Raw genomic sequence first — 24987 nt, 5'->3', positions numbered from 1 at the left:
AACAGGACGACTCCAAGCGCCGACATTTCGGCACAGAACCCCTCACTTTGTCTCCAAGACATAACCCTCTATCAGCTGTCGAATCACCTTGGAGCAGCAACTTTGCAGCAGTATGACATTTCTGCAAAAAAAAAAAAAAAAAATGGATTCCCTGCATAGACTTCCACTTCACTTTTTCCCCTGGCTTCTGTTCCCCTGCAGGGCACAATATTATTGGCCCATAAAGAAGTTGCCTGGCTCTTAGTGGGAGGCGAGACTCAAGTTCCAAAAGGCACTCACTCTCACACTCAGCGTGAAAACAAATCTTTGAAAGGTGGGCCGAGACTGAGGAAGAAGAATGTTGAAAAATGACTCTGCAATTAAGACATTGTAAATGGCTCGATCTCGACTCAGAGGCATGTACAAAACAGGGGGAGAAATATTTGCTCACTTGTCAACCCCACAATCTAGCGAGGTTTGTTACTTTGTGCCCGCCGACTCGTGCAATGTGCCGCTCTGATGGCATTGTGCCAAAACTTTTACAGTGATGGCTCATGTCTACCAGCTGCTTTGGTTGGTCTGTGATGTAGTTTTAAATCCAAGTTCATTTCCTTTTCACATAGTTGCTGATTCTGATTCTATGGAGGGATGAAAAAGCAATCACCTACTCTGAGATCTCAACGCATTTTTTCAGTGGAGCATCAAAATGCAACTGCTTTGATACAACATTACAGTTTTTTTCATTACTCTCAACACCACAGAGTATTACTGTTTAAATATATCCTAAAATAAGGATGTTTGATCACATGCCTATGTACCGTTCATGTAAATACACTGAAATTAACAAATCATTAATGACCCTCACGGAATATTGGCCATTCAGAGGATCAGACAATGTATGTATTAGCCTGCCACAATCAATATCGAACCAATTACTACAACATAGATGAGTACCCAGCTACTGCAGTCTTACTTCCTGGCACTAAATGCATGGACAGTCTACAGTGAAAGTGCTGAGTCTCTGGCATGAACAACCAGGAGTTTAAAGGACATAGCCCCCTACTCCTCCTCAGTGGAAACAGATGCTGAAGCCCCGAATGGCCTGGGGGGGCCGAACAGTATGTGTCCATGTCGTCTGAGCGCCCGTGCCATTCTGACCAACAACATATTGCATCTGTCTGCAGCGTGGATGCTGCGTGCCCTTAGCTTCTCTGCTGATAACCCACTACCCCAGATTTTGAACTGGCTTCTAGGCAGCCAGTGACACAATCCCATTAATAAGAGTTGCTGCCTGCTGTTAACTGTTGTACTGGATCCAAAGAGGGAGACTGAGAGAAAACCTGACAGCCTTGATTAAACTCCGGGGATTATCCTCACTGCTGAGTGGTGGAAAGATGAGGGGTATAACCAGTCTATGTGGGTAAAAACAGATTTGTTGTGGTTTGCCTCAATGTACACTTGAAGGACAAAAAACTCCCACTCTTATTATGATTTCCGTTTATTTTTATACACTGGATTTATCGGTCTAAATCAAATTGACTCAAGCATAAACCTTTGGCGAATGACTGTAGATTAGAAGTGTCCTGCTTTATCAATCTCTCTGATGCAAAATACATCAGAGAGATTGATTAAATCTCTTTGATGCATGTTTAGGAGGTAAGCATCACATGTGCCTACACGGTTTAGCTGCTATTAATCTCAGATCTAAATCTCATGAATCAGTGATGTAGCAAAACTTACGGTCAAATACCCTCGTCTGGATGCGCGTCACCTTTCCTGCTCTCCAAAAACTGACTGACTGGCGCGCTGCCTGTGTGTGGCAGATGGGACTTTACACATCATTTATGTTTGGCAAATTAAGTGCTGACTTTATGCATGAAAAACATTGCATTAAAAAAAAACATCTTTCAAACGGCTGGATCTATGTCTCAACTCTAATAATTACTTTTTGCTTGGACTTCCTGGGACAACTCTGCCATTAGTCATCATCTGCTAACAGCAATATAAATTCAACATAATACCTGCTGCTGGCACTAAGCAGTTCCCTCCTCCCCTTGATGTCAGGCTATTTGCAGCATGCTGGCAAAATCAGCCAGAGCCCACCTTGAATGTCATGAGGAGGACACTACTGAGTCACTGCTTTGATCCTACATATGACATACAGTACAAGTCGCGGAATTTCATTTCAAATTGGAGCTTGATCTATAATTCCCACAGATTAAAGTGCTGTATTTAGAAGTTGCTCAGCAGAAATACAAGTGCGAGATTTTGTGTGATGGGTGGGCTGTGGATGCATGTCACCACCAATATTACGAGACACACTTTGCTTCCTGCCTCTGACATTGACCTAGATTTCCCAGTCAGATCAGGCTACAAGGACAACATGAAAAACACCATTAAATGTACATATATTATTTACAGGCCCTCGACTGAGGCCACGTGTTCTCTGCTGTCCTCTAGCAAGGAGAAAAGTTGCTCGACCAAAAGGTCAACAGCCGTGCAGACATTTACATGCATGCTGAACACTTAAGTAGTGAAAATATAAAAAATGCGGAGCCAATTAACCAGCTGTTATTTGTTAGGATGCTTGTACTTGATTAAAATTAAAGCAGCTCAGAGTGACTAGCAGTTTGGAAATGGTCAATATTTTCATTATGACTGACAGAGCAAGCTTGCAGTCTACAATGACATGTGGTCTGTGAGAAAGCAAACGGGTATCGTGTGAGCTACAATGAGAGATGATTGGCGTCATTCTACCTTGGGAGAGGTTGTTTGAGAACACAGGGGCGTCTATGTGCAAACAAATGATAATGAAATGCATTATGCAGCGTAATAGTGTGTAAAATTCCCCGCAGATCAAGCTGGCCTTGTCGGTGGGGGGGGGGGGGGGGGGGGGGGGGGGGGGGCTGGAGAGTCACAACATCACAGGCTGCTGGCAATGATGGAGATTAAAGTCCTCCCTAATGGAGCAGCAGCGGGGCATGAGGCTGTGCCAAAGAGCAGGCCAGAACAGACAGGACAGGGGTTTAGAGGGGCAGAGAGTGAGCCGCTGCCTGAGAAAGTGACCTGGAATCCGGAGTCCTAAACATCGCTCCAGGTGCAGATCTGTGCAAGGGTGTGTGAGCAGAAGAGGCTGGCACAAGGACAAACTGGCAGTCCATTCGCAGGCACGCTAGAAAGACTCAACAAACTGACAACCGTTTTGAGAAATTTGCTCTAAATTACTGTTGAGTTGATGATTTCTGTCTTCTGTCAAAAAGTGCACACATTTGCGAGGCGAATGGAGTTTTCATGCCACACAACCTTCCAGCCTGGTTAAACATAAACCTGTAACCCAAACAAACACTGCCCTTTATTTACAATGCAGCTCAAACAGCAGGGAGACATCATGACTGGTAGATTTACAAAACATGAAAACATGAGCCTTCCGCTGGCAATCAAATGACAAAAGGATTAAAACAACCTTAACGTAATTGAGCTGGGGTGGGTGATATGGCAAAAATCACACCATAGCTTTATATGACGGTAACAGTATACATCATGATACAGTAATTTTTCTGTAAATTCTATTAAGAAATAGTTTTTAAAAACATACTTCTTCACATTTGATTATTCTCTTCTTGTGTTTTGAATTAACTAAAATGCTTTCAAAATTGAAGCTTTATGGCTCCTGAGTACAATAATTTCAAGTGTTAGAGGTTTCTGTATTTAGGCCTACAACTTCTCTCCCTTCCATGTCTGCTCTAATCATGTTACCTTGGAAGGGAGCTAAATTCGTGAGATCACATGAGATTCCAACCTTGGTTTGCTACATAGCCTGCCTCAAATACAGCTACCACAGTAGAACCAAAATGGCTTAATCTCTACCAGTGGACCATGGATGTATAAAGAGAAGTGGATACAGTGCTGGAGACGGACCCATGTTCATTTCTAAGACTGTTGCTCAATTGGGGTATGAAGCCAAAAAAGCTTGATTTCTGCTATGTGAAATTATCCAGATCTTCCGCATTGTGGGTCCCATAGAGCAAGCACACTAAAGACTTTCTGCGGTCAAGTGGCTAACTTCTGGTTTTGCCCTTGTTACCTTGAACGGGAATAAAAATGATTTTGTGTGGCTCTTGTAGACTGATGAGATGCTATCAGACCAAATGGATCAAATCTCAAAAGTGAATCAAGTCATTCTGAAGGAGTTGTGATGCTCAAAAAAGAATTATTAATTGATTTACCGATGTTTCTTTCACGACATAAGTCTACAGAAAAGGTCTTTCTGGGCCCCGTGGCATCACCTAATGGACCTGGAAGTTGTCATCTGATTGTTTAGCCACTATGTAACACTGACTTCTAAGACCGGTGCTGTTCTTGGGGGCTTGTGGTGGACTCATTTCTCCCATTGCATGGTGTATACTGTCATATCCCAACCCTAACACCAAGCCAAAAATCCTTGACTCAAAAGGACCAGATGACTAACAGCAACGAGTCTGATGATGTGTTCACATTAAAGGGCATTTTTTAGCCTCTTGCTATGAGCAATGCAGTCCTACATGATCACAAAATAATCCGCCAAAGTTGGAACACTTCTAGTAACGTCATAAAAGATGTCTGTATTCATTTCTTTTTTTGTCTGTGCTTTTTGCTGGATTTGAGGTGGACAGGACTCAGTTGGAAAATGGTGATGCACCAATGAGGTTTTAGCAACATTTGAATCAAAATGCAAAGATTTAAGGCCTTTTTCACAACAGAAATTTTGACTTGTAAAGGCCGTTACTCTTTTGTGGAGCAGTTTATACTCAAACAAAGAGGCTTAAAAAAGTGGACTGTGCAACACATTTACCTAAGCTACAAGAGCTTCCTCCATTTTGAGCTCTCTGGTGCTCCGTTCCCTCAAAGGGTTAGCATTGTCAAGACAGCTTGCTATTAGCTTTGTGGGTCTAATGTCCGATTTCAACTGTGGTTTTCCATTGGCAGAAGTTGTGGACAGTACCTCGTACCTGGTACTTTTTTTGGTACCAACACAGTCGAGGTTCCAAGCAAGCTGAGCGGATACTATAAGGTGGAATTAAAACACTGCAGACCACTGAATGGTTAAAGAGAATCGTTGCATCACTTTTTTTGCACTCAACCTACACTAAAAAAAACTATTCCATACACTAGGTGCACTGTGTCGTACATGTGACAAAGTGCAAACGTTTATCTATTTGCTTGACCAATGATGAAAGGATTCGGCGAATGTTGAGCTGAAAATTATATATCAGAGCAGCTTCACGCTGTGTCACAACGGCAATCAGCTGAGAATTGCACCTACACTGAGGGGGGACTATCTGCAGTGGAAAACGCAATAGAGTAAAGAACCTGGTATCAAAAGTGAGTGTAGTCGAGTCAAGTCGTACTATGCAGTGGAAATGAGGCAAAAGTTCCCCTAAGTTCAACTGGATGTGAAAAACTGTTATAAGACTGAGTTTTAGTCTCAACTCTGTGTGCAATTATTTATTCTAACAAATGGAGCAGATTAATGTTCTTCTCCTCATAAGCAATGGGGCATTAGTGTGCTAAGATGTCCCTCAAGCATAATTATCTCCCTTTGCAATATAAACACACTGCAAAAACCAAGAGTGATTTATACACCATGAATGGACCAAGTAAAAGCTGTGAGCTTTTACCACTGATATCAACTTCAATCATGAAACAGGTGGCAGTTAACTTTATAGTGGGCACCTTCATACACTCGCAGCTCCAAATGGCAACGTAAAGGTTTGAGTCCTGTAAAATGTCATTAGCTACAGAACATAAAGCACGCTCGTATCTGTGCACACAGCCCGCTTGTAAAGCTTTAAAAAGGAGAGATAGGGTGGAGTTTTATATAAATGCCCTGCCTATGGACTTCTAGTTTGCACAATTAATAAGGCCAGCAGTCCCCTTTTCGATCCTCAGGGTCCAAGCTGTTGCACTTTACAAGTAACCACAGCTCCAAAGTGGTCTGCTTGCTTATCGGCTATCGAATAAATGCACACAGGAGAACCCTGCAACTTCTCACTGTATTATGGTACATGACTACACTCAAATGTTCCCCAGACTGCTCTGCATTAGCAGCTTTGGCGTCGTCTGCACAACAGGCAGTCAAACACTTGGTCTGGCTTGGTTTGCCATAAGTGAATGGAGAAAGCAGCTGTAGAGGGCTTAACAAAGCAACGCTGAGCTGAATGAAAATGTACAGAGTTATTACTTCAGCTCCACAGGGAGACTCAGGACGTAGAGTTTAAGCAGTTAGCCTAAGTGGAATGAGTCAAACGGCACAGGGGAAACTTCTTTAGGATAGTGGATTTAAAGACAATATGTGATCTTTACCCTTTCAACTCCAAAGTAACATAAAGCAACAGAAGGAAAACACTAATGAGATCTAGTGTGTATGAGGCATTTAATTGGAGAAGCGACTACATATCATTTAGAGGACTTTTGATGCTTCCTGGCTTCAGAAAATTCTCCTGTAACAGAGGCTGCCGAGGGCTTCTCATGGTCCAGTCAGTGGGGTTGCACATGCGTGCCCCTGTCCACCTCTGTTGATGCAGGGCTAACACAAAACGCACGCCTCACTACGCTAAGCTGCATGGGCAGACAAGTGCAAACACTATTCATCACCATGGCACTGGCTGGGGGGACTTTGGTCCTCTATACACACCACTTTAGTCCACTGCATCTCACCCGACAGTGTTCATGAAGAGGGTTTTGGCACGTTAAAAAGACACTGATGCAACTTAAAGCAGAGCGGCCAGCCAGCTCACAGTGAGGAGTGCTACTAGAGAAGCCAACAGTCCCACACAACTGTCGTCTTCCAAGTCTGAGCTAAACGGTTGTTACTTTTTCCAGGAGCCTCTGTGCAACTCTGAAGGCTTACCACACACTACCTTTCACAGTCATCTTACATCACTGTTTGTTTGATCAGCGCGGGTAATAAAGTTCCCATCTGGCTTCCCGGCTGAGACTCTGGCCAACAGAGGCGGGACATATTTGTGGAAAAACCACAAAGAGAAAGACACCATCCTTTATATATTAAAAAAAGGTCTTATCTGATCCTCTGAGGGATTTCAAGTTCACAAATGGAATTAGGAGTTGAAAAACTGCAGGATTCAAAGCAGTGCCAAGCTAGAAACAATCTCCCATCACAAGGCAAGCGACAAGCTGGAACATTTAAAGCATAACAAGACTGTGAGTTTGTAGCATTTCCACTGAACTGATGTTCTGAATCAGATAGGGCTCAATACTTTAGAAGCATGAATATTTTATTATGGGAATATGTGAGAATTTATAGTTTGGGTTAAACTGCTTCAAGCTAGAAAAAAAAATCAAAGTCAAGGTAAAAGTTATGTTTAGACTGGGCACAATCTGCAGCTTCAGCAGGCTCTGACTCAGATTTAAAAACCTATCACACTTAATGTTTCCACAAACAAACAAAAAAACACACATACTCAGAAAAGACAAAAACATTACACACATCCATGGTGATTTTACAGCTCCATGTCTCCATTTAGTCTATTTTTATCCAATGCAACCACAGTGTATTTTAATACTGTAGTGATGTAGCGTTTTCCAACATCTACTATAGTTTTTCTTCCCATAAGGCATTCCTCTCCTCGTTTGATTTTATAAGTTCCAGGCTGGATCCCACAGGGGATCCCAGCAGAAAGAAAGCAGGTCAACTCTGACAAGAAGGCACTTTGGGATGTTTCTCAGAGAGGTGAATAGTTTTATTCATGCAGTCCATGCTGAGCAGTAATTTATTCCAGTCAGCAGCATTAAGATCTCTTAAAACCAGGGGCGTACTGGAGGGTACACCCACCTTCAGTCAGTTTAAAGCTGACATTTGATATTTTTTACTGTATAACACAGATCCAAGTGTATCCACAGATCAGAGGATGCATAATGTAAGGATATGATTTGACTAAAACAGGGGGATTTTACTTTGAAAGATCCCAAAATGAAAGGTCTGGGTTTACTGTTTTCATTTACACCCTTTAACTGATGAAAACGCCCATTTCACAGAGAGCTTTCTGTTCACACTGTGTTTAGTCGTGTGATGATATTTATCACAATGTCATCTGAGAAGACTGAACTCTGAATGAATTTTTAAAGTTGACACATCTGCTGCTGTCCTGTGCTGGGGTCTGCAGTGGTTCTCTTGAAACACAAAGATGGTTCTTAAACCCTGCAGATGTATGCAATTAGCGACCACACTTTGCATTAACACTGCTAAATGAGCCTTGGTTTGGGTTTAGAAAAGGCAATCAGCAAAACTAAAGTCGGACATAGCAGTTTTATCCTACAACTACTAACATCCGTGCACAAAGAAAAAGAAAGATAAAAAAAAAATCCCAACCCCCTCCTGCACGAAGTGAGGAGGAATGAATGAGCTGCAGACGGTCTAAAGACAATGCAAAGTTAACTTTGGAGAAAAGTTGCAGCGAGTGCAACAGTGTGACAAATATGACCCAGACGATGAGAAAAACACTCGCAGTTGTTACATTTTTAGCAGCAAGCCAAGTAACAGAAGATGTCAAACTTGCCTCTTTATCTCTGAAAGAGTTGCTCCCTCTCGTCCTAAATCCACTCTGCGGACAAAAGTAGGATCCCAGAGGTGATTTCCCAGAGTCTGGAGTGGCTCCTGAAGCCCTTCCCCGCTGTCTTTCAGTTTAACTCGTGTCTGCTGTGCTGGATGAGGCTGAACGTGGCTCTCATCTGGATCTCAGCACTTTGAATGGAGCTCTGGATGGACTTGAGAGTGCAGGGTCCGCCGGGCGTAGGGAGTGGCTGGAGCGGCGTCTCTGGGCTTGTCCAGCGTCCCCTAATCACCTCCAGCGCGGGGGGGAGTTGGGTTAGTGATGCGTTCAATGTTGTCGGAAATATTGGAATGTATGTTTTGGACACATGAATCACGCTTTATGACTCGTGGAAATACAAAGAGTATGGCAAACTCCATTTCACCAACCGTTTACCATTCGTAATATTACACGGACACCCACACAGCATAACTTGAATATATTGCCCAAAACTCTCCTCAGGCCAGAGCGTGGGCTTGTCTTATAAACGAGACCAACATTCTAGAAAATAGATTAATACATGATGGATAGTACAGACCTATTTCGGTTTATTTTGCTTAGCAAGTGTAAATGATATGAATCACTGGGCTTACATTTCAAGCTTTGCACTAAATAACTGACCAAATATATTTTAAAGTAGTTTCTGGACTGAGAGCCAAGATTTACGAGGTGGCTCGTAACGCAACATTAAAGTTTTCCCTTCACATTATTGCATCCCACAGACAGATACACCGTACACCCGACAGCACAACACCCCCCTCCTGTGTCTTAATGCTAGATAGCAACGACTTGTTGACCCGTTATTTAATGATACTAACTCTGGGTCAGTTTGCTGTGTCAGTATTAAGGGTTAAACGCATTTCTGACGGCCAGAAAACTGATCCTGTTACAGTTTTGGGAGGGCTGAAACATGTCTCTTCTATTCATTGCCCCGTCAACTAAAGGAAATTACTTCGATCTGCACAGGGGGGTTAATTACAACGATTGATGTTATAGTATCCCATTCTGCATGATAGACAGATAGTAAATACAACTATATGGTATTAAGTACCACATTTGCGAATAAATGTACCATGTTTACCTCACTCCGATAATATTTTCTCAGTTTTATAACAGTTTGTGAACTGTACCCTCCCCACACAAGTGTAATGACCCACATAGATTCAGTGTTAATGCGCATGCGCTGCTGCGTTTACAATTTCCTCTTCCCGGAACTGATTATACTGGAGTGAAGTGGTATTAGTTTTTATTTCACGGACTGTTTTTGCTCATTAAGAGGATTTAGGTGAGTTTATGTCTGTCTGTGTGTAATGTAATCAAACGACGGTCATATATTCAGGCTTAATGTCGCACTGCGTCGTGAAATTAAAGAAAGCTGGCTGTAGTTAGCTAACCTAGCACCAACGTGAACGTTGTTGGCTGAAGTCAGACATCCACCATGGCTTTAACCTTTTTAATTCGTTAGTGTCACAGTGTGTGCCATTTTGTCAGATCTCGTGTAACCAATATTGAGGAAATTAGTAGCGTTAACTATCGTCACGTCGTTCAGATTAGCATTATCATAACAGTGAACACCTGTGGACAAACGTAGGGCTGTTGCTATGAGTACTCAGTTTATATTATGTTGGCATGAGTAACTTAACGCCCAGCAGTCAAAGATGATGGCCTAGTTACAGAAGTATCTATGCTCGTTTTACCTTGCACACTGTATGTGAGGTCATACTGTACATAACAATACATCCACTGTGCTAACTCCAGTGCTGTTCCCTGACCAAACTGTCAGTAAGTTACTGCACCTAAAACAATAAGAGTGTCAAACATGGCTGTAAGATGTTGAATTTTATTAACTGTTTAACTTATAATCAAAATATTTTCAGAATACACTTTTTACTTTTTATGGGAAAAGGTTTTGAGTGAGTACTCAATGCGTTCAAGTAAAATGGGATAAAAAAAAATTAAGCTAAAAAGGGACATTTTCCTAAAGTGAAACCAGCATGTTTTTAGGCTACCAGGTGCCATGAAATCATGATTTTTTTCTACTGTGTGCCACCCTGTAATGTTCTAGATATTGTTTAGCATTTTGTCACAAGCATGTCACTTAAAAAATACTGAAGATGATTTAGTGAGTCCTTGTTGGTTACAGTGGTCCACAATTGAACAGCATTGTTACACACACATGTTCATTGTACTATATGCCACCAAGAAATAGACAGCAAAAGAACAAAGTATGGCAGAAAAGTTGAACTTTTTTTAAACAAATAACCACAAGTTACATTAATGATTTAATGTAGTAATGACTAAACTGATAAATGGATTTATCATTTAAAAAACACACAAACATGACAGTCCCATTTTACCTTACCAGCTCTCCTATTTCACCTGAACATGTCATTTAGGTGAGGAAGGGCTACTTGACGTGTTTGAAGGTCCAAAGTTTCTAAAATATTTTACTTGGTAACAAATTTTCTTCATAGAATTATAGCAGAGAACCATAAGAAGAACACTTGAGGTAGTCATTAGAGTTAGGTGAGGTCATTATGTGGTTTTCTTGGTAATCTACCAAAAAGTTGCCCACATTACCTCACTTCACCCTGTGTCCTAAGTTGTCAAATAAATTAAGGTGATGGGTATAATAGTTGTTTTCAGCCACGTGTATAGCCTTACAGTTTTTTCAATGCATTATAGGGAAATAGAATTATCTATTGTATCTTTGTCTGTCTTTTTTTAATGGACCTGGAGTATAAATAAAAAGGTTGATTATAATTTTCTTTTTTATGCGCTAATCCTGATCTTATTTCTTTTCCCTTTTGTCTTCCAGAGTGTCTTTTATGAGTAATCAAAGGCAGCAGAAGCCTACGCTATCAGGCCAGCGGTACAAAACCCGAAAAAGAGGTGAGAAACTTTAAGGAATCCACAGTAGGATTAAAGCTATCTTGTTTAGTCTTTGATGGTGATTTTTTATCAAACTAGTAGGTCTCCATTTTGTTTCACGAAGAGCATCTGCTTGATTGTCTTCCTCTTTTCATATTACTGACTTTTCAGTCCAGCACTTTACCTGCTTACAGTTACAGACACAGGAATGTTATTGTAAGGTTGGTTCAGTGAAGGCCACAGTTGGGTTGATTTCCTGTTTTGCTGTTCTGGTGTTTGAGTTTAAACCGGTTTGGTTAAATGCAAATTGGCTAAACCCACATCTGTCGTTAATGACACGTTCTGGCAAGTTAAAAAGTAGCCTACATCAGCAACCTGTGCTGACAGTGTCATGGTTCTAAATCCAACTTGTATTGCAGTGATAAGCAATATGACAACTTGATGAACATGATATCATGTTTGTTTATAAACAGATTAAGGGAGAGAACAGTGTCTGACAGGCCGTGAGCCGAGCATGGCCACATGAAAATATGCATTTAGTGGAACGTTTGTGTGTTTTTGGGAGTGACGTGACAAGACGAGACAAGACATGGCAGAGTCAAGACATGGCAGAGTCCCCCAAGAAAATGAAAACTGCACCAATATGGCAACATTTTGGATTTGAAGCAGATGAAAGAGGTGTCCTAACTGGCTGCAGGCAACACAGTGTACTGTCTAGAGCTGAACTTTTGCCTTTTTTATAACTGTTGCTCACTTCAAAAGCCCACAACCCTACTGAAGACCATGCATATTTGTTCACTGGCTAGATATTCAACACATTTTTATTGCCACTGTGCATACTAAAGAAGGGTGTCTGGCTGTGCAGCAAATACATTTGCAAGGAACAGAATATGTGATTTTTTTTTTTTTATGGGTTTGAAAATGTCTTTTAGAATGTCCCCAGGTCATAAGTAGGTGGTGGGGCTAAACTCAAGTTATGTCTTTTCAACAGATGAAAAGGAGAAGTTTGATCCTTCCCAGTTTCAGGAAAGCATCGTACAAGGTCTGAACCAATCTGGCACTGATTTGGAAGCTGTCACAAAGTTCCTTGATGCCTCTGGTGCCAAGCTTGACTACCGACGCTATGCCGAGACTCTGTTCGACATCCTGGTGGCTGGCGGAATGCTGGGTAAGAGGCAGGACTCTATTTGTGTCATACCTTGTACAGCTGAACACTAATCATGCCGTGAAACTAGTAGTATACAGGAAGGTTTTATTTTCTTAATCCAGTTTTATGCACTTGTAAACACACAGTCATGGGTAGTAAAACAGCTGATTGGAGGTATGGAGCATAAGACTCACAAAATAAGAAAATCTGTTTTCTCTCAGCCCCAGGAGGTACCTTGTCCGATGACGTGACCTGCACTGACTTCTGTCTGTTCAAAGCACAAGAGGACATGGAGACCATGCAGGCATATGCCCAGGTGAACACCATCGAATTCCTGCTCAATTTTTACTGTCGTCACAGGGAAGTTAAGAATTACAAATAATGAAGCCTATTTGTGTTTCCTTTAGGTCTTTAACAAACTCATCAGGCGTTACAAATACTTGGAGAAAGGGTTCGAGGAAGAGATTAAAAAGGTTTGTTTTTTGCGAAGGGCATCTTTATAGGAACACGTAGTACCTGTCCAGGTCAAGTTTCAGAATTCATGACCATGTTATTCCAACTCAGATGTAAAAAAAAAAAAAAACAATAATAATAATACATGTCGGACTCAATTGTTTATGCGTTTGCTCTTTGGTAGCTGCTGCTGTTTCTCAAGGGCTTCACAGAGTCTGAGCGCAACAAGCTAGCCATGCTTACAGGAATTTTGCTGGCCAATGGCAATCTCTCTGCAGCCATTCTTAGCAGCCTCTTCAATGAGAACCTGGTCAAAGAAGGTACGTACTTCTCTGCCTCATAGGTGTGCCTCATTCTGTTGTTCATTGTTCTGCAGATGAAGTCCGCAGGTAGAAGTAGTTGGACTGAGGTTACATAAGATGTGAGAAGGAGATAGAATCATCTCATACCTTTTAGATTAATCTTTAAAAATAATATAACCGGTGTCTTTTTTTTCCTTCATGTCTTTAATACCTGTAATATATTTTTATTAATACTGAAAACCGTATCCTCCATCACTGTTGCTTTTTCTCTCACTCTCTTTCTCCTTCCCAACATCTGCCTTTTTAAAAGGCATATCTTAGTGTTTTCTCAATGATTTTCAAAGAGTTAAAAAACATTTTAAGGATAAAAGCATAATCAAAATAAATTTACATCCTCACACGTGCTTAAATGCTTTAAAGTTATTAGTCTAAGTAGCAGAGTGATTAGCAATTGTGCCAACAATTACTGAGAAACCAACTAGACACTACTGCAAGATCAGATCATGAATCAGCACATTTTCAGATACCTGGTGAAATCATTGTTTAGTCTGTTGTTGAAAACACTCCACACTGGCAATCTCCCATCCTAAATCTATCACAGACATAATGCAGCAATGAAACAACCAATTTATGCTTTGGAGTTGTATATAATGGAAAAGCAGTAGATGCCTCCAGTCATGTCTGATATCAGTGCCATCTGAGGAAGACGCATCAAGCATGTAAAATGCGGTTTCACTCCGAGTCATTCAGTTAAGTAAATTGAATTGTTTCTGCACTACATAAACATTATTTATGGTGTCTAGATGTTTTGTTTCTTTGTTTTTTATGTAGCCATTTATTTTACTCTAACTATAAATTATCCTTTGCAATTCCAATGACAAGATTAATATTACACACTGTAAACAGTTGGGGAAATAAGTTAGTTGTCAATCACAAATGCAATTAATTTGATTCCTTAGACAGACTGCAAACTGGCTTACAAACTGACACGCCAAGCTACTCTCAAAGAACTAGTGCCAACAAAGAGCAGCTGATCAAACTGTAATTCAACCAACACTGGATTTTTGATGCCAATACTGATATTGACTAATGTTTTTTTTTTTTTTAATGTATTTACATAAACGCTTAAATAAACAAACATTTTTATAAGTATTCCTTATATCGATGACCCAAGAATTGTGACAAAGGTATCTACTCAGTGGGATATTTTACTCATGGGCTGATGTTATGTCTGCAGTAAACTGGCATGCTTTGCCTGGCACAACTTCAAGTCAAAAGTTGCACTTGAACCCACCACAAAGACTTCAGCTGACACACACTTACGTTTTACATCAGCATGAGAGGAAATAATAAGTTAATAGTCTGCATTCCTAAACCAAAAAAAGAAAACCTGAGGACCTAACGTTATAGAATGTAAAAAAAACCCCAAAAAAACTAGCCCCTCATTTGTGTTGTGAATTTGTGTGAATATGTGTAAACAGCGATACGTGCTTGGATTATGAATTAATAATGTCTGTAAAAAGATGCAGATGGCACTGTTAGGTATCTCTTTGACCTGGCGTTGTCAGGCAATTGTCTTTACATATCAGAAAAAAACTATGTCTGATGGACATCTATATAGTATATAGCACACCTGTGGTTCAAATTAATTTTGTTCCCTGCCTCCTTGTTGTTTTAAGGCATTGTTCCAGTTAAAACCTGTGTAATCACATCTTGTGGCGTGCATTTGTTTATCCATGTATTACTCGAGCCTAACGTTATCCTGGCAGGTCTGTTAGCAACAGCTGACGCACATTTTTATGCATTTGTTCAGGTGTTTCAGCGAGCTTCACTGTAAAACTCTTCAAATCCTGGCTTTCCGAAAAGGACATCAACTCTGTCTCTGGCAGTCTCCGAAAGGTTGGCATGGACAGCAGGCTCATGGTGAGAGCGACATCTTTAATACAAAATTTTTGTAAGGCTAAGATGAAGCATTATGCCTCCCGATGCAGTAAGGGTCAGCCATCTGCCTGTGCACTCTAAATATGGTTTGATGAATATAAGATAAATAATTTGCATGAATTTAACAGAGTTCCAGGCTATGGTGGCGTCCAGCACTCAGGCAATTAATGAACAAAGGCGTCTTAATTGCTGAAGAAGGTTTGTCTGGCTGAACAGGCTCTTCCTCAATATTGACTGTGTGCTTTTTCAGGAGCTGTTCCCTGCCAACAAGCGCAGTTGTGAGCACTTCTCAAAGTACTTCACAGACGCCGGGCTCAAGGAGCTTTCGGACTTTGCCAAAAACCAGCAGTCCATAGGTGCTCGCAAGGAGCTGCAGAAAGAGCTGGAGGAGCAGATGTCACGTGGGGACCCCCTCAAAGATGTAAGCCTTGTTAGTTTTCCAGCTGCTTTTACATCAACCGAGTCCCATTTTGTGTGCCACAGCACTGAGGGTGGCACTTAGGATTGCTTTCTTCTTAACCTCTGCCCCCGTTTGTCTTGAGGAGAGCTGGAGAAAAGGATGCAGTGAATCAATGACAAGTTGCACAAATCCACTCAACCTCAGCATATTATCTGCTCCTGCAAGCCTCTGTACCCTGCCAGGGTTCTCGTACTTCAGGCTCCTGCAGGATTTGATAAGCAATAAGCCCTCAGCATATGCTGGCCATGGTTTTTCCTGCTTTGCCAATAATGTGTGTTCCATCTCTGGGCCCTGGGTCTTACAGATCATCGCCTACGTCCGAGAGGAAATCAAGAAGAACAACATCTCCGAGCAGACGATGATTGGGCTAATTTGGGCCAGTGTAATGAGCTCCGTGGAGTGGAACAAGAAGGAGGAGCTGGTCACAGAACAAGCCATCAAACTTTTAAAGGTAACAACTCTGTTATGTATCTTTGCTTTTCCTCTACCCTGTGGCAGTCATGACGACACGCTCGGAAATGAGAGATCTAAAGAAACATACGGATGACATTCTTGAATAAAAAAGATGTTTAAAAAAATCCAAGCTGCTGTAGGATTTGAACTCCGCAAGGAGGATCATTGATTTACTAACCCAAATCCATTTCACCAGCAAAGTAAAAGTAATGTAAGAATTCGAATAATATCCTATCAGATTTCTGTACAACCCTAACTCTAATCTTGCCTGTTTTACATTCTCAGCAATACAGCCCACTGTTGAAGGCTTTTACCTCCCAGGGCCTCTCTGAACTCACACTCCTGTTGAAGATCCAGGAGTACTGTTACGACAACATCCACTTCATGAAGGCCTTCCAGAAAATTGTTGTGCTGCTCTACAAAGGTACGTCTGTTTGTGTCCATGAAGCTCCTGTTTTCCCATCCTCACATTTGTAGGGAAAAAAGTTAGTTTTGTTGTGGGAAGCTGATGCCAGATGGCCAGAGATTATAGCCAAAAGTTTGTCTTGATTGATATCGTCAACCTGCCTGGCGACATTTGTTTTTCAAGCACCTGCGGAAATATTTGTGCTGTTGGCATCATGTTGAATAGATTTTTTTTTCTTTTTTTGTTAATATATTTCTTGTTTGTCTCTTTTTAAAGCGGATGTCTTGAGTGAGGAGGCAATTCTGAAGTGGTACAACGAAGCCCACATTGCCAAAGGAAAGAGCGTTTTCCTTGAACAGATGAAAAAGTTTGTTGAATGGCTCAAGAATGCAGAGGAAGGTAAGCATCTCACGGTCTCCGTTTTTTTATTTTCTTGCTTTCTTGGTGGGTGTTTTTGATTTTACTGGCAAAACATACCATGGGTGTGTGCTTGCTGTCATTGTTGCTGAATAACATACGGATGTACCTGATGTGTCCCCTATATTCTGCGCCTTTCTTTTCTGTCCTACCTCTGCAATGAAATGACCTGCATGGTGATACTTAAGCCCAGTGCATACCAAAGATTTGCAATAAGATGAAATCGTTTTAAAATGTTGCAGAGAAAAGTTGCTGCGGTGGGAAGTGGCCAGTCCGAGCTCGACACAAGCCAGCTGGTCAAATCGCCAGCAGCTGGTTTTTAAGAATGTAAAGCACGTCACCTGTTTCTACAGCCAATTGGCTTGTAGTGAAGTCCACTGGTCAAGTCAAAATGACCGCAGACGGCATGTTCACACACTGCAGCAGGTGCCCCATACCCGCCAAGCCCTCTGTCTTGTCCTTACGGTGTGTCGGTGTTGGACGGTGGGTCGCTGCTGCTTGCTATATGTGCCCATGCCCCCACACACACATTCTCACTGACTGATTAATTGGTGCTGGTTTTTTTTTTAAAACATTGTGGTGTATTTATTATGAATACAACCCATCTGATGTGCGTTATGTTTTTCTCTGTTCCATCACTACTACAAATGCAACTGTAGCCAGCATCTCACTATCACTATCCTCATTCATATTTTTAAGAAGCTGAAAATTACATCCAGCCACAAAATAAGCCTTAAAATTTGGAAATCAGAACTGAGTTGTTGCATAGAGATGATACACCATCTCATCTAGTTGCATTAGTGTGAACCAGCAGTTTTTAAGAATGTTGCAGAAGTTGATTGATTCATTTGGCACTGTGACACGCAGCAGTGGTTTCCTGTATGAAACAAAAAATGACCAATGAGCTTCGCGGGGGCTAACGATTAGCCGGTCAGGCCAGAACCAATGAGGAATAATAAAAACAGTGGCACGAGCAATAGACAAGTCCTGCTATCAAGTCTGCTATTGAGACTGTTTTAAATTGAAACTTTTTCTCAATATCACCCAATGTCGTAGTTTTGTTTTACTTCACTCTGCCCCACCCTTAAAACCCCATCAAAACAAGTATGTTGGCATGACTAAGCACCATTGTGGAGTTAAAATGGCGTTGGATTCAGGCGGATACGTTGGCCCTCTGGTGATTGGTTTGGGAAAATCAATTCCCTGTGCCCCCACCGAAATCAGTTGGAGTGGGCGCCATGTCAAAATGAAGATAGAAAGGGAGAGTAACAAGATGTCAAGTCTGTCTGATGTCTTGCAAATGTTTGATCAAAATGCTGACTGATGATTTCTTTTTTTCCAGAATCTGAGTCGGAGGAAGAGGAGGCAGACTGAGGACCTCCAGCTATAACTACCATCTTGATTTGTATTTTTACATTAACATAGCGCCAGATGCAGTAGAAGGACTTGCAAAAGTCTGTCTGTATTTTGTTTTTTTTTCCCTTCTCTTTTCCCTACCTCTTAATATCTAGCTCAACTGTAATGTAAGGGCTTTAATATTGTTTTAATTTCCAACATGTTTTCTGTCTGAATCAATACTCTTCTTTATACTCCAGGAGGCGGTTGCAGTGCCACAGTTAGCTAAATGGATTGAAACCCCTGTCATGTAACTAAGGGGGACTTTCTTTTGGACAGAGGGTGCCCTTTAAAATAAGCCAGTTTGGAGGCACATTTCACAGCTATTGTATTTAGTCATGGGACTCTTATTTGCCAGAGGTCCATCTGTGTAGCCATGATATCTTGGTCCTCTGAAAGGCAAACTGTTTTTGTAACCTCAGTTTACACTTCTGCCAGTTATGTCACTTTGAATTTTTTGCCATTTTTTTAGATTCTGTCTCTGTTATTAGCGATGGAGATGTGCCATTTTAAACAGCAATGGTTATGGTTGAGATGCCCCATAAAAGCAAACTTTAATTGTTTTATACATCCTATGTAAAAGAACCATGCAAGTGTTGTATTTCTTTTCCTTTACCATACAGTTTGACTTTTTAAAATAAAGGGAAATTAATGGTTTTCATTACTGCTGGATTTACTATTAACTATTTTAGTGTAAAGACACTTAAGAGAAAATTTTGGGCAATCAGCTGAATATTTTGGTCAGTCATACACAGCCAGTGGTATGGGAAGGCTCTTGTAGAAATGCATCTGTCGTGCCTCAGATCAACCTGTGTTCTCTCCAAATGTTCCATTGGTTGATCTCCTCTAGCCTCACCTAATCAAGTAATCAAGAAAGGCAGCCTAGCATGCGTGACCTGAGGTGCAAACAACCATCTCATTCACCTCACTTCTATCCCACTTTAAATGGTAATTACAGCTCAGTCGAGCATGCAAAAATGAGAGTGAGATGGTGATTCAAGATGTTATGAAAACGGAGGTCCGTGCACATTCATTACGACAAGTCATCTTACAAAGTCTGAAAAACAGGCGGCTCGTTTTAATGCCGTGCCGCAAAACAAATTCAGAATCTTGAGTGCGTATTTAACCTCATGCATGGCAAGTGATGGTGTTAGGAAACTTGAGTTTGATCCCTCCAATCAACCCAAAAAAAAATCTACATTTGAAACTTTTTACATCAGTAGCGTGAAATCGAGACCATGAGCTCTTCCTCTGGAAAGGATCCATTCATGCACTCTTGGGCATTTTTTTTGTATCCAGAGGAAAATTCTGAAAGCCAGCACCAGCTATCATACAGACAGTTGTCTTAGCTTTGAATGCACTTGAGTGGTTATGGTAAGCATAATACGAAAGTAAAGGGGAGGCTGAATGACTGAATTATCTAGACATTGGTCACATTTTCTCGTGTCTTTACAGTGGCCTTGCTGTTGCGTAGAATGAGTGATATATTTAGTCTCACTCAGCATGTGTATTTCAAAGGAATACTGTACAGTACAGCAGAGCACTGAGAACATTATTGACTGATTATCAGTTTCATTCAGTACCAACAGATGGCAGTAAATCCTTAAGAGAGGCCTTCTCCTTCCATTAAAGCCCCACACAGTTTAAGAGTCAGGCTCAAATAGAAAAAGCCATTTTGAAGAAACCAGACTGGAAAGTATTAGACACAGGCACAACTACAAAGTATCCGACACGAGTGTTTTCTCTGTCCCAGGAGGATTTGTTTGCCTTTTGGTTTTATTTAGTCACTCTAAAGAACATGAAACAATTTGGGAGAGTGACATGCGGGAGGGTGGGGACGACTGCTTTTGAGATTTGGGTGCGAGCGCGTGTGCGTGTGTGCGGCGCTGAATGGCAATGATGCTGCCCATCCCCTTCCTGTGCAAAGCATTAGCAATACTATCTTTGTGGGACTGTTATCTGCTTGTTACCAGCGCTGCCTGACTTCACACCACACACAGAGAGCTCCTCCCTGCATGTCATTTCGTACAGGCGCTGAGCATAGCTGCGTGTTGAAGAAGGCTCTGGTATAATGAGCTGTGCACACTGTGTGCCCTGACACATCTGTTTGTTTTGCTCCCGTTTTTGAGCAATTACATATGCTGCTGGATATACAGTAGGTATCCCAAGGTTTACCTTTCTTCACAGTTATATCCCAAGGCGTGTCAAGGTGTGAAAATTGGAGGCGCTAAACGTACTGAGCAAAAAAGTCTCATACCTTGTGTCTCTGGCAAGGAGGCCATAGATGTCTGAATTCCCTCAGTGGCTTTTTATACATGGTTTCATCTCATCCTGCACCATTCATAGCAACAACAAAAAAACTGTAATCATTCTTTTCAATGACATGAAACGTGTCGGAGGAAAAATAGAACAGAACACTGTATTAATTTATTTTTGGAAAAATTCTGTCTCAGCTGGACTTCCTGCTTGAACTGAACAGACCAGCACAATGTGCCAGGGAATGCCAGGGGAGTTGTGGAGAGCAATTATTCTGGATTTCACACTGCGGCTTTGGTCAGTAAACATGACTCAGACTGCAATGCACAACTCATCTGAATAATGCTGTCAGAAAACACAGGAAGACAGTGCAACGACTGCTTTGAATGAGGAGAGAGCGACTTGAGATAATTACTCTGGCTTTTGGGGGGGGGGGGAGGAAAAAAACTAGCCGCCTCCGACCGTGCCATGATGTGCTGAGCACAAAAGATAAACTGTTTTTGTTTTGGGTAAATTGTAAGTGATATTTGTTTGCTTTGCATTTCAAGCAGCATTGTTTTGCAGGCCAGTTTTTTTCTTGCTCTGCTGCTTTTGTATTTATGGAAGACTCTAGTGCTGGACTTAGCACCCAGGTGAAATATGGAAATGAGGATCAACATTTTGACTCACTAAATGCTGCCAATTTGTCCCCGGATCAACTTCTGCCAAACATCCTAAAGCAGTGCATCCTCCCGTCCTCAATATAGCCTTATTATGGACAACTGAGCACCTCTGTGGCAGGAAATAGCCGCTAAGCTCTTAAAACCAAGAGGGCTGAGGAGGAGTTTTTTTTTTTTTTTTTTTTTTAAGGTTAAAGGCTGACAGCCGCTGTTGTCTGTCAGCTGTCCCCCACTTGGCTCGTGTCGCTCTGTGTCCCTTGAGGTAACACTGCCATCCTCACCAGCTTTGTCTCCGGGAGGTAGGTAGCACACAGCTGCCTTTTGAATGCTGTGGCCTGGAAACATTATTCTCAAGGTTATTCATCATGTATAATATTCCTGTTTCAAAGGCAGCTTAATTAAAGATGACAAGTACAGGTTTGAACCTTTTAAACCATGGCTGCTGCCTGACTGAAAGCAATGTACGGTGTCTGGACTTGTCTCCGCATAGGGGAGACCAGGGATGGTTGTAACACTTTCAATTTGTCCAAGCTACAAATCATCTGATTTAGGCCCCGTTTATACGACAATGATTTCAACTGAAAACGGTAAACTTAAGTTGCGTTTTGGCCGATCGTTTACAGGACAGTGGTGTTTTGGGTGCCTGAAAATGCAATGTTTTGAAAACAGGTTCCAGAGTGCAATTTTTTGGAAACGGCAGCATCTCCGTTGTCATGTAAACTTGCAGTATGCAGTTCCTCTGAAAACGGAGACTTTTCGCACATGCGCATTATGGTTCCAGTCACTAGGCATGCGCGAGAAAGTCGGCCATCACAACAACAATGCTGAGCTCTGTTTGTGCTGCTCACCCTGTTGATTTGAAGTGAAGTGTAGATCTGTTACTTTAGCAACTCCACCTCGTCATCCATCCAGACAAAGTTATCTGTGCATGCTTTCGCCATCGTGTCTTCTTTGTTTTGGTTTGTAACCACCGCGTTGTAGAGGAAGGCACTTCAGCGCAGGCGCATGGCGTCATGCCGTGGTGTTGCTTTGCAAATTTACACTGCCACCCATTGGCCTGGCGTGCATACTACAGCGTTTCCAGTAGATTTTGCGGCTCCGTGTGAACGGGGATCGTTTCAATGACGTCGTCATATAAACGCAGAAGTTTTTTAAAACGCAAAGGACAGACTTTTCCGTTTTTAGAGAAACCGTTGTCGTCTAAACAGGGCCTTACTCTGTATGCTGAGTTTAGCCCATAGTCCTCATGTGAGGAACTAGCACCCAGAGGCAGACACGGCCAAGGTTATAAGGAAAAACTTGTTTTGAGAGAAGAAACTAATTCTTTCATTTATTTTAATTTTTGCAAGAGCATTATCTGCTTTGTAGTTAAATTCCCCAAACTTTAATCACAGTTATTAAATGCCTATGCTGTTATCTTCCATGCAAGTTGTTAGCACTTGACTCACACGCGTACACTCACACATACATAAACACAAGAGTGCAAGACAAACTAGCACACATACTAATATTCACTTCAATCAGGGGAGACATGTTTTTTTTTTCCTTAAGTGAAAAGAACATATATTTACTAGTGCACATGAGTATGAAAAATGTGAAACCTCTTTAGCAATTAGACCCCATATTTAAGGGGGGCGATGAATCCAAAGTAGAACACCCCCCCACACACACACATTTTGCTGTAGCATCTTGCTCAGCTGATAGAGATCGTGGTAAAGTTTGAGTGAACGGCAGCACGTGGGTGGCACAGTGGAGTAGTGGTTAGTATTGTCGCCTCACAGCAAGAGGGTTCCTGGTTCCTGGGGGGTTTGAACGCAGGGCGGGGGAGCCCTTCTATGCGGACTTTGCATATTCTCCCTGTGTCAGCGTGGGTTTTGTCCAGGTACTCCGGCTTCCTCCAACAATCCAAGGACATGCAGGTTAATTGGTGACTCTAAATTGGCCGTAGGTGTGAATGTGAGTGTGAATGGTTGTCTGTCTCTATGGGTCAGCCCAGTGATAGTCTGGTGACCTGTCCAGAGTGTACCCCGCCCCTTGCCCAATGTCAACTGGGATAGGCTCCAGCCCTCCCGCGACCCCCAACAGGATAAGTGGTTATGGAAAATGAATGAATGAATGAGCACAATGAAAGTCTTCCTGAAGTTGATGCATTTTTGCACATTCTATTAAATTTTATTATCATGCTTAAATGTCTGTCATTACTATGACTGACAGTAACTAATGTACTTGACTCACACACACACCAGTTAGGTAAAAACTTTGCCGTAATCCTTATTTCATAATGTTCCATTTCACCCCAGGCTATGTTACAGGTAACCTAGACAATGGGGTGAACTGAAACATTTCATTTCTTGTGCTTGAAACTAAACCATCATTTTCAGTTTGTGTTACAGAGATAAAAGTTACACCATTTTATAGCAGACACATGTAACTAGTTTGTATCATATTTTGAATGCACTGTCTTAAAAGAGCACCATGATACCGTCAGAATGTCAAAAATGTTACAACCATCCCCAGTCTCTTCTTTCTTAATCTCTAGCTCTTGGACAGGGATGTCCAAGCTTCGTTGAATGGGGGCCAGATTAGATAAAGTAGAAATACCTTGAGGCCAGCTGCTTTTCATGCCATATGGGTTATTTAAAAGAAAAAGCTCATACAGCTGAAAGGAATGCAACTGTGTTCAACTTTCCACCACTCCTCAAAGTGGTGGCCTCGCTGTCAACTTCACAGTTCTTTGCTGTGGCAATGCCTGTTTATCTGTTTATGGAGACGCATTAGTTCTGCCTTTGTAGTTCCTGTTTGCGGCATGTCGACAAACTGTATAATAGTGCTGCCATTATGAGGTGAACAGAATAATACAAAGCAAAGTTGCTAGTTAAACCAATACTGTGTGGCAGGCCACATATAATATGTTTTGAAAGTCAAGCCACAGGCCATTTAAACTTGGTCTGTGGGAAACAATTGGCCCCCGGGCTGGCCTTTGGACATTTAATGGGTGGAAAACCTTAATGAAATGAAGGTAATAATAAAAGATGCCCACATAATTGTATTTAATGTACAGGTGTAGTGGACAGTGCACAAGTGAGTGCTTTTTAGTTCATCTAGACCCATGTAGTTGTCACATCTTTTGAATTGGCAGACAATGCGAGCAGGATAAATTCTAACTCGTCCATAAAGTGTGAGTTAGAATAACATAACTGGATAGAGCCAGATAGGAAACCAACATGTTAACAACAGATATATTGTGGTTGAAGAAGAGCCAGAGACATATTGGTGCAGTTGCAAGGGAGGGTGTGTCATAATACACTACTTTTCTTTTTGCATTTCACTTCTCTGGGCTCTAGTTTCGCAGACCGGGTGAGGCGGTTGTGCAGCGCCAACTGGGTGTGGCCAGGCGGATTTTGCAAGTTTGGCACACCGTGCGCCTGGCGCAGCTACTCCTCTTTCCCACCTCCGTCCCTCCTACCTGTGCAAGTCGGAAAGAGGAAGGAGAGAAGGCGTGGAGTGGGTTTTACACAGCCCATTCACATCACACCAATCAAATGAGCCCCTCTCCTCGCCCTTAAATGCGCCGCGCGAAGGCGTAATGAGAGTTTACTCAATTCGCCATGGCAGAAGAGAGCAGCAGTGTCAGACGGCCAAACTTCTCCTAGGAGGAAA

General features: G+C 41.8%; 2 protein-coding genes across 5 annotated transcripts in view; one reads left to right on the top strand and one right to left on the bottom strand.

The window, feature by feature from the left end:
- The window catches only part of myo1b (myosin IB), a 78436-nt gene extending 69648 nt beyond the window's left edge, over window positions 1-8788 (bottom strand). For 2 of the 4 annotated variants that reach the window (XM_050048131.1, XM_050048133.1), the window contains exon 1: window positions 8535-8788. The gene's annotated coding sequence lies outside the window, so the exon portion shown is untranslated. The remainder of the gene's footprint in view (window positions 1-8534) is intronic. The other 2 variants (XM_050048134.1, XM_050048135.1) reach the window with 1 other exon arrangement.
- A 942-nt stretch (window positions 8789-9730) lies between these two features.
- LOC126393183 (eIF5-mimic protein 2-A-like) lies at window positions 9731-19073 on the top strand. Its single transcript, XM_050049134.1, has 12 exons — window positions 9731-9852; window positions 11386-11459; window positions 12430-12606; window positions 12807-12901; window positions 12993-13058; window positions 13223-13358; window positions 15154-15263; window positions 15532-15702; window positions 16046-16192; window positions 16480-16618; window positions 16877-16999; window positions 18360-19073. Exons 2-12 carry the CDS (start codon window positions 11396-11398, stop codon window positions 18389-18391), a joined length of 1260 nt encoding a protein of 419 aa, XP_049905091.1. The 5' UTR covers window positions 9731-9852; window positions 11386-11395; the 3' UTR covers window positions 18392-19073.
- The last annotated feature ends 5914 nt before the right edge of the window (window positions 19074-24987 follow it).

This window comes from Epinephelus moara, chromosome 7 (genome assembly GCF_006386435.1).
Source record: "Epinephelus moara isolate mb chromosome 7, YSFRI_EMoa_1.0, whole genome shotgun sequence".
Classification (NCBI taxonomy): Eukaryota; Metazoa; Chordata; class Actinopteri; order Perciformes; family Serranidae; genus Epinephelus; species Epinephelus moara.
This window is presented reverse-complemented; position numbering and strand designations above follow the sequence as displayed.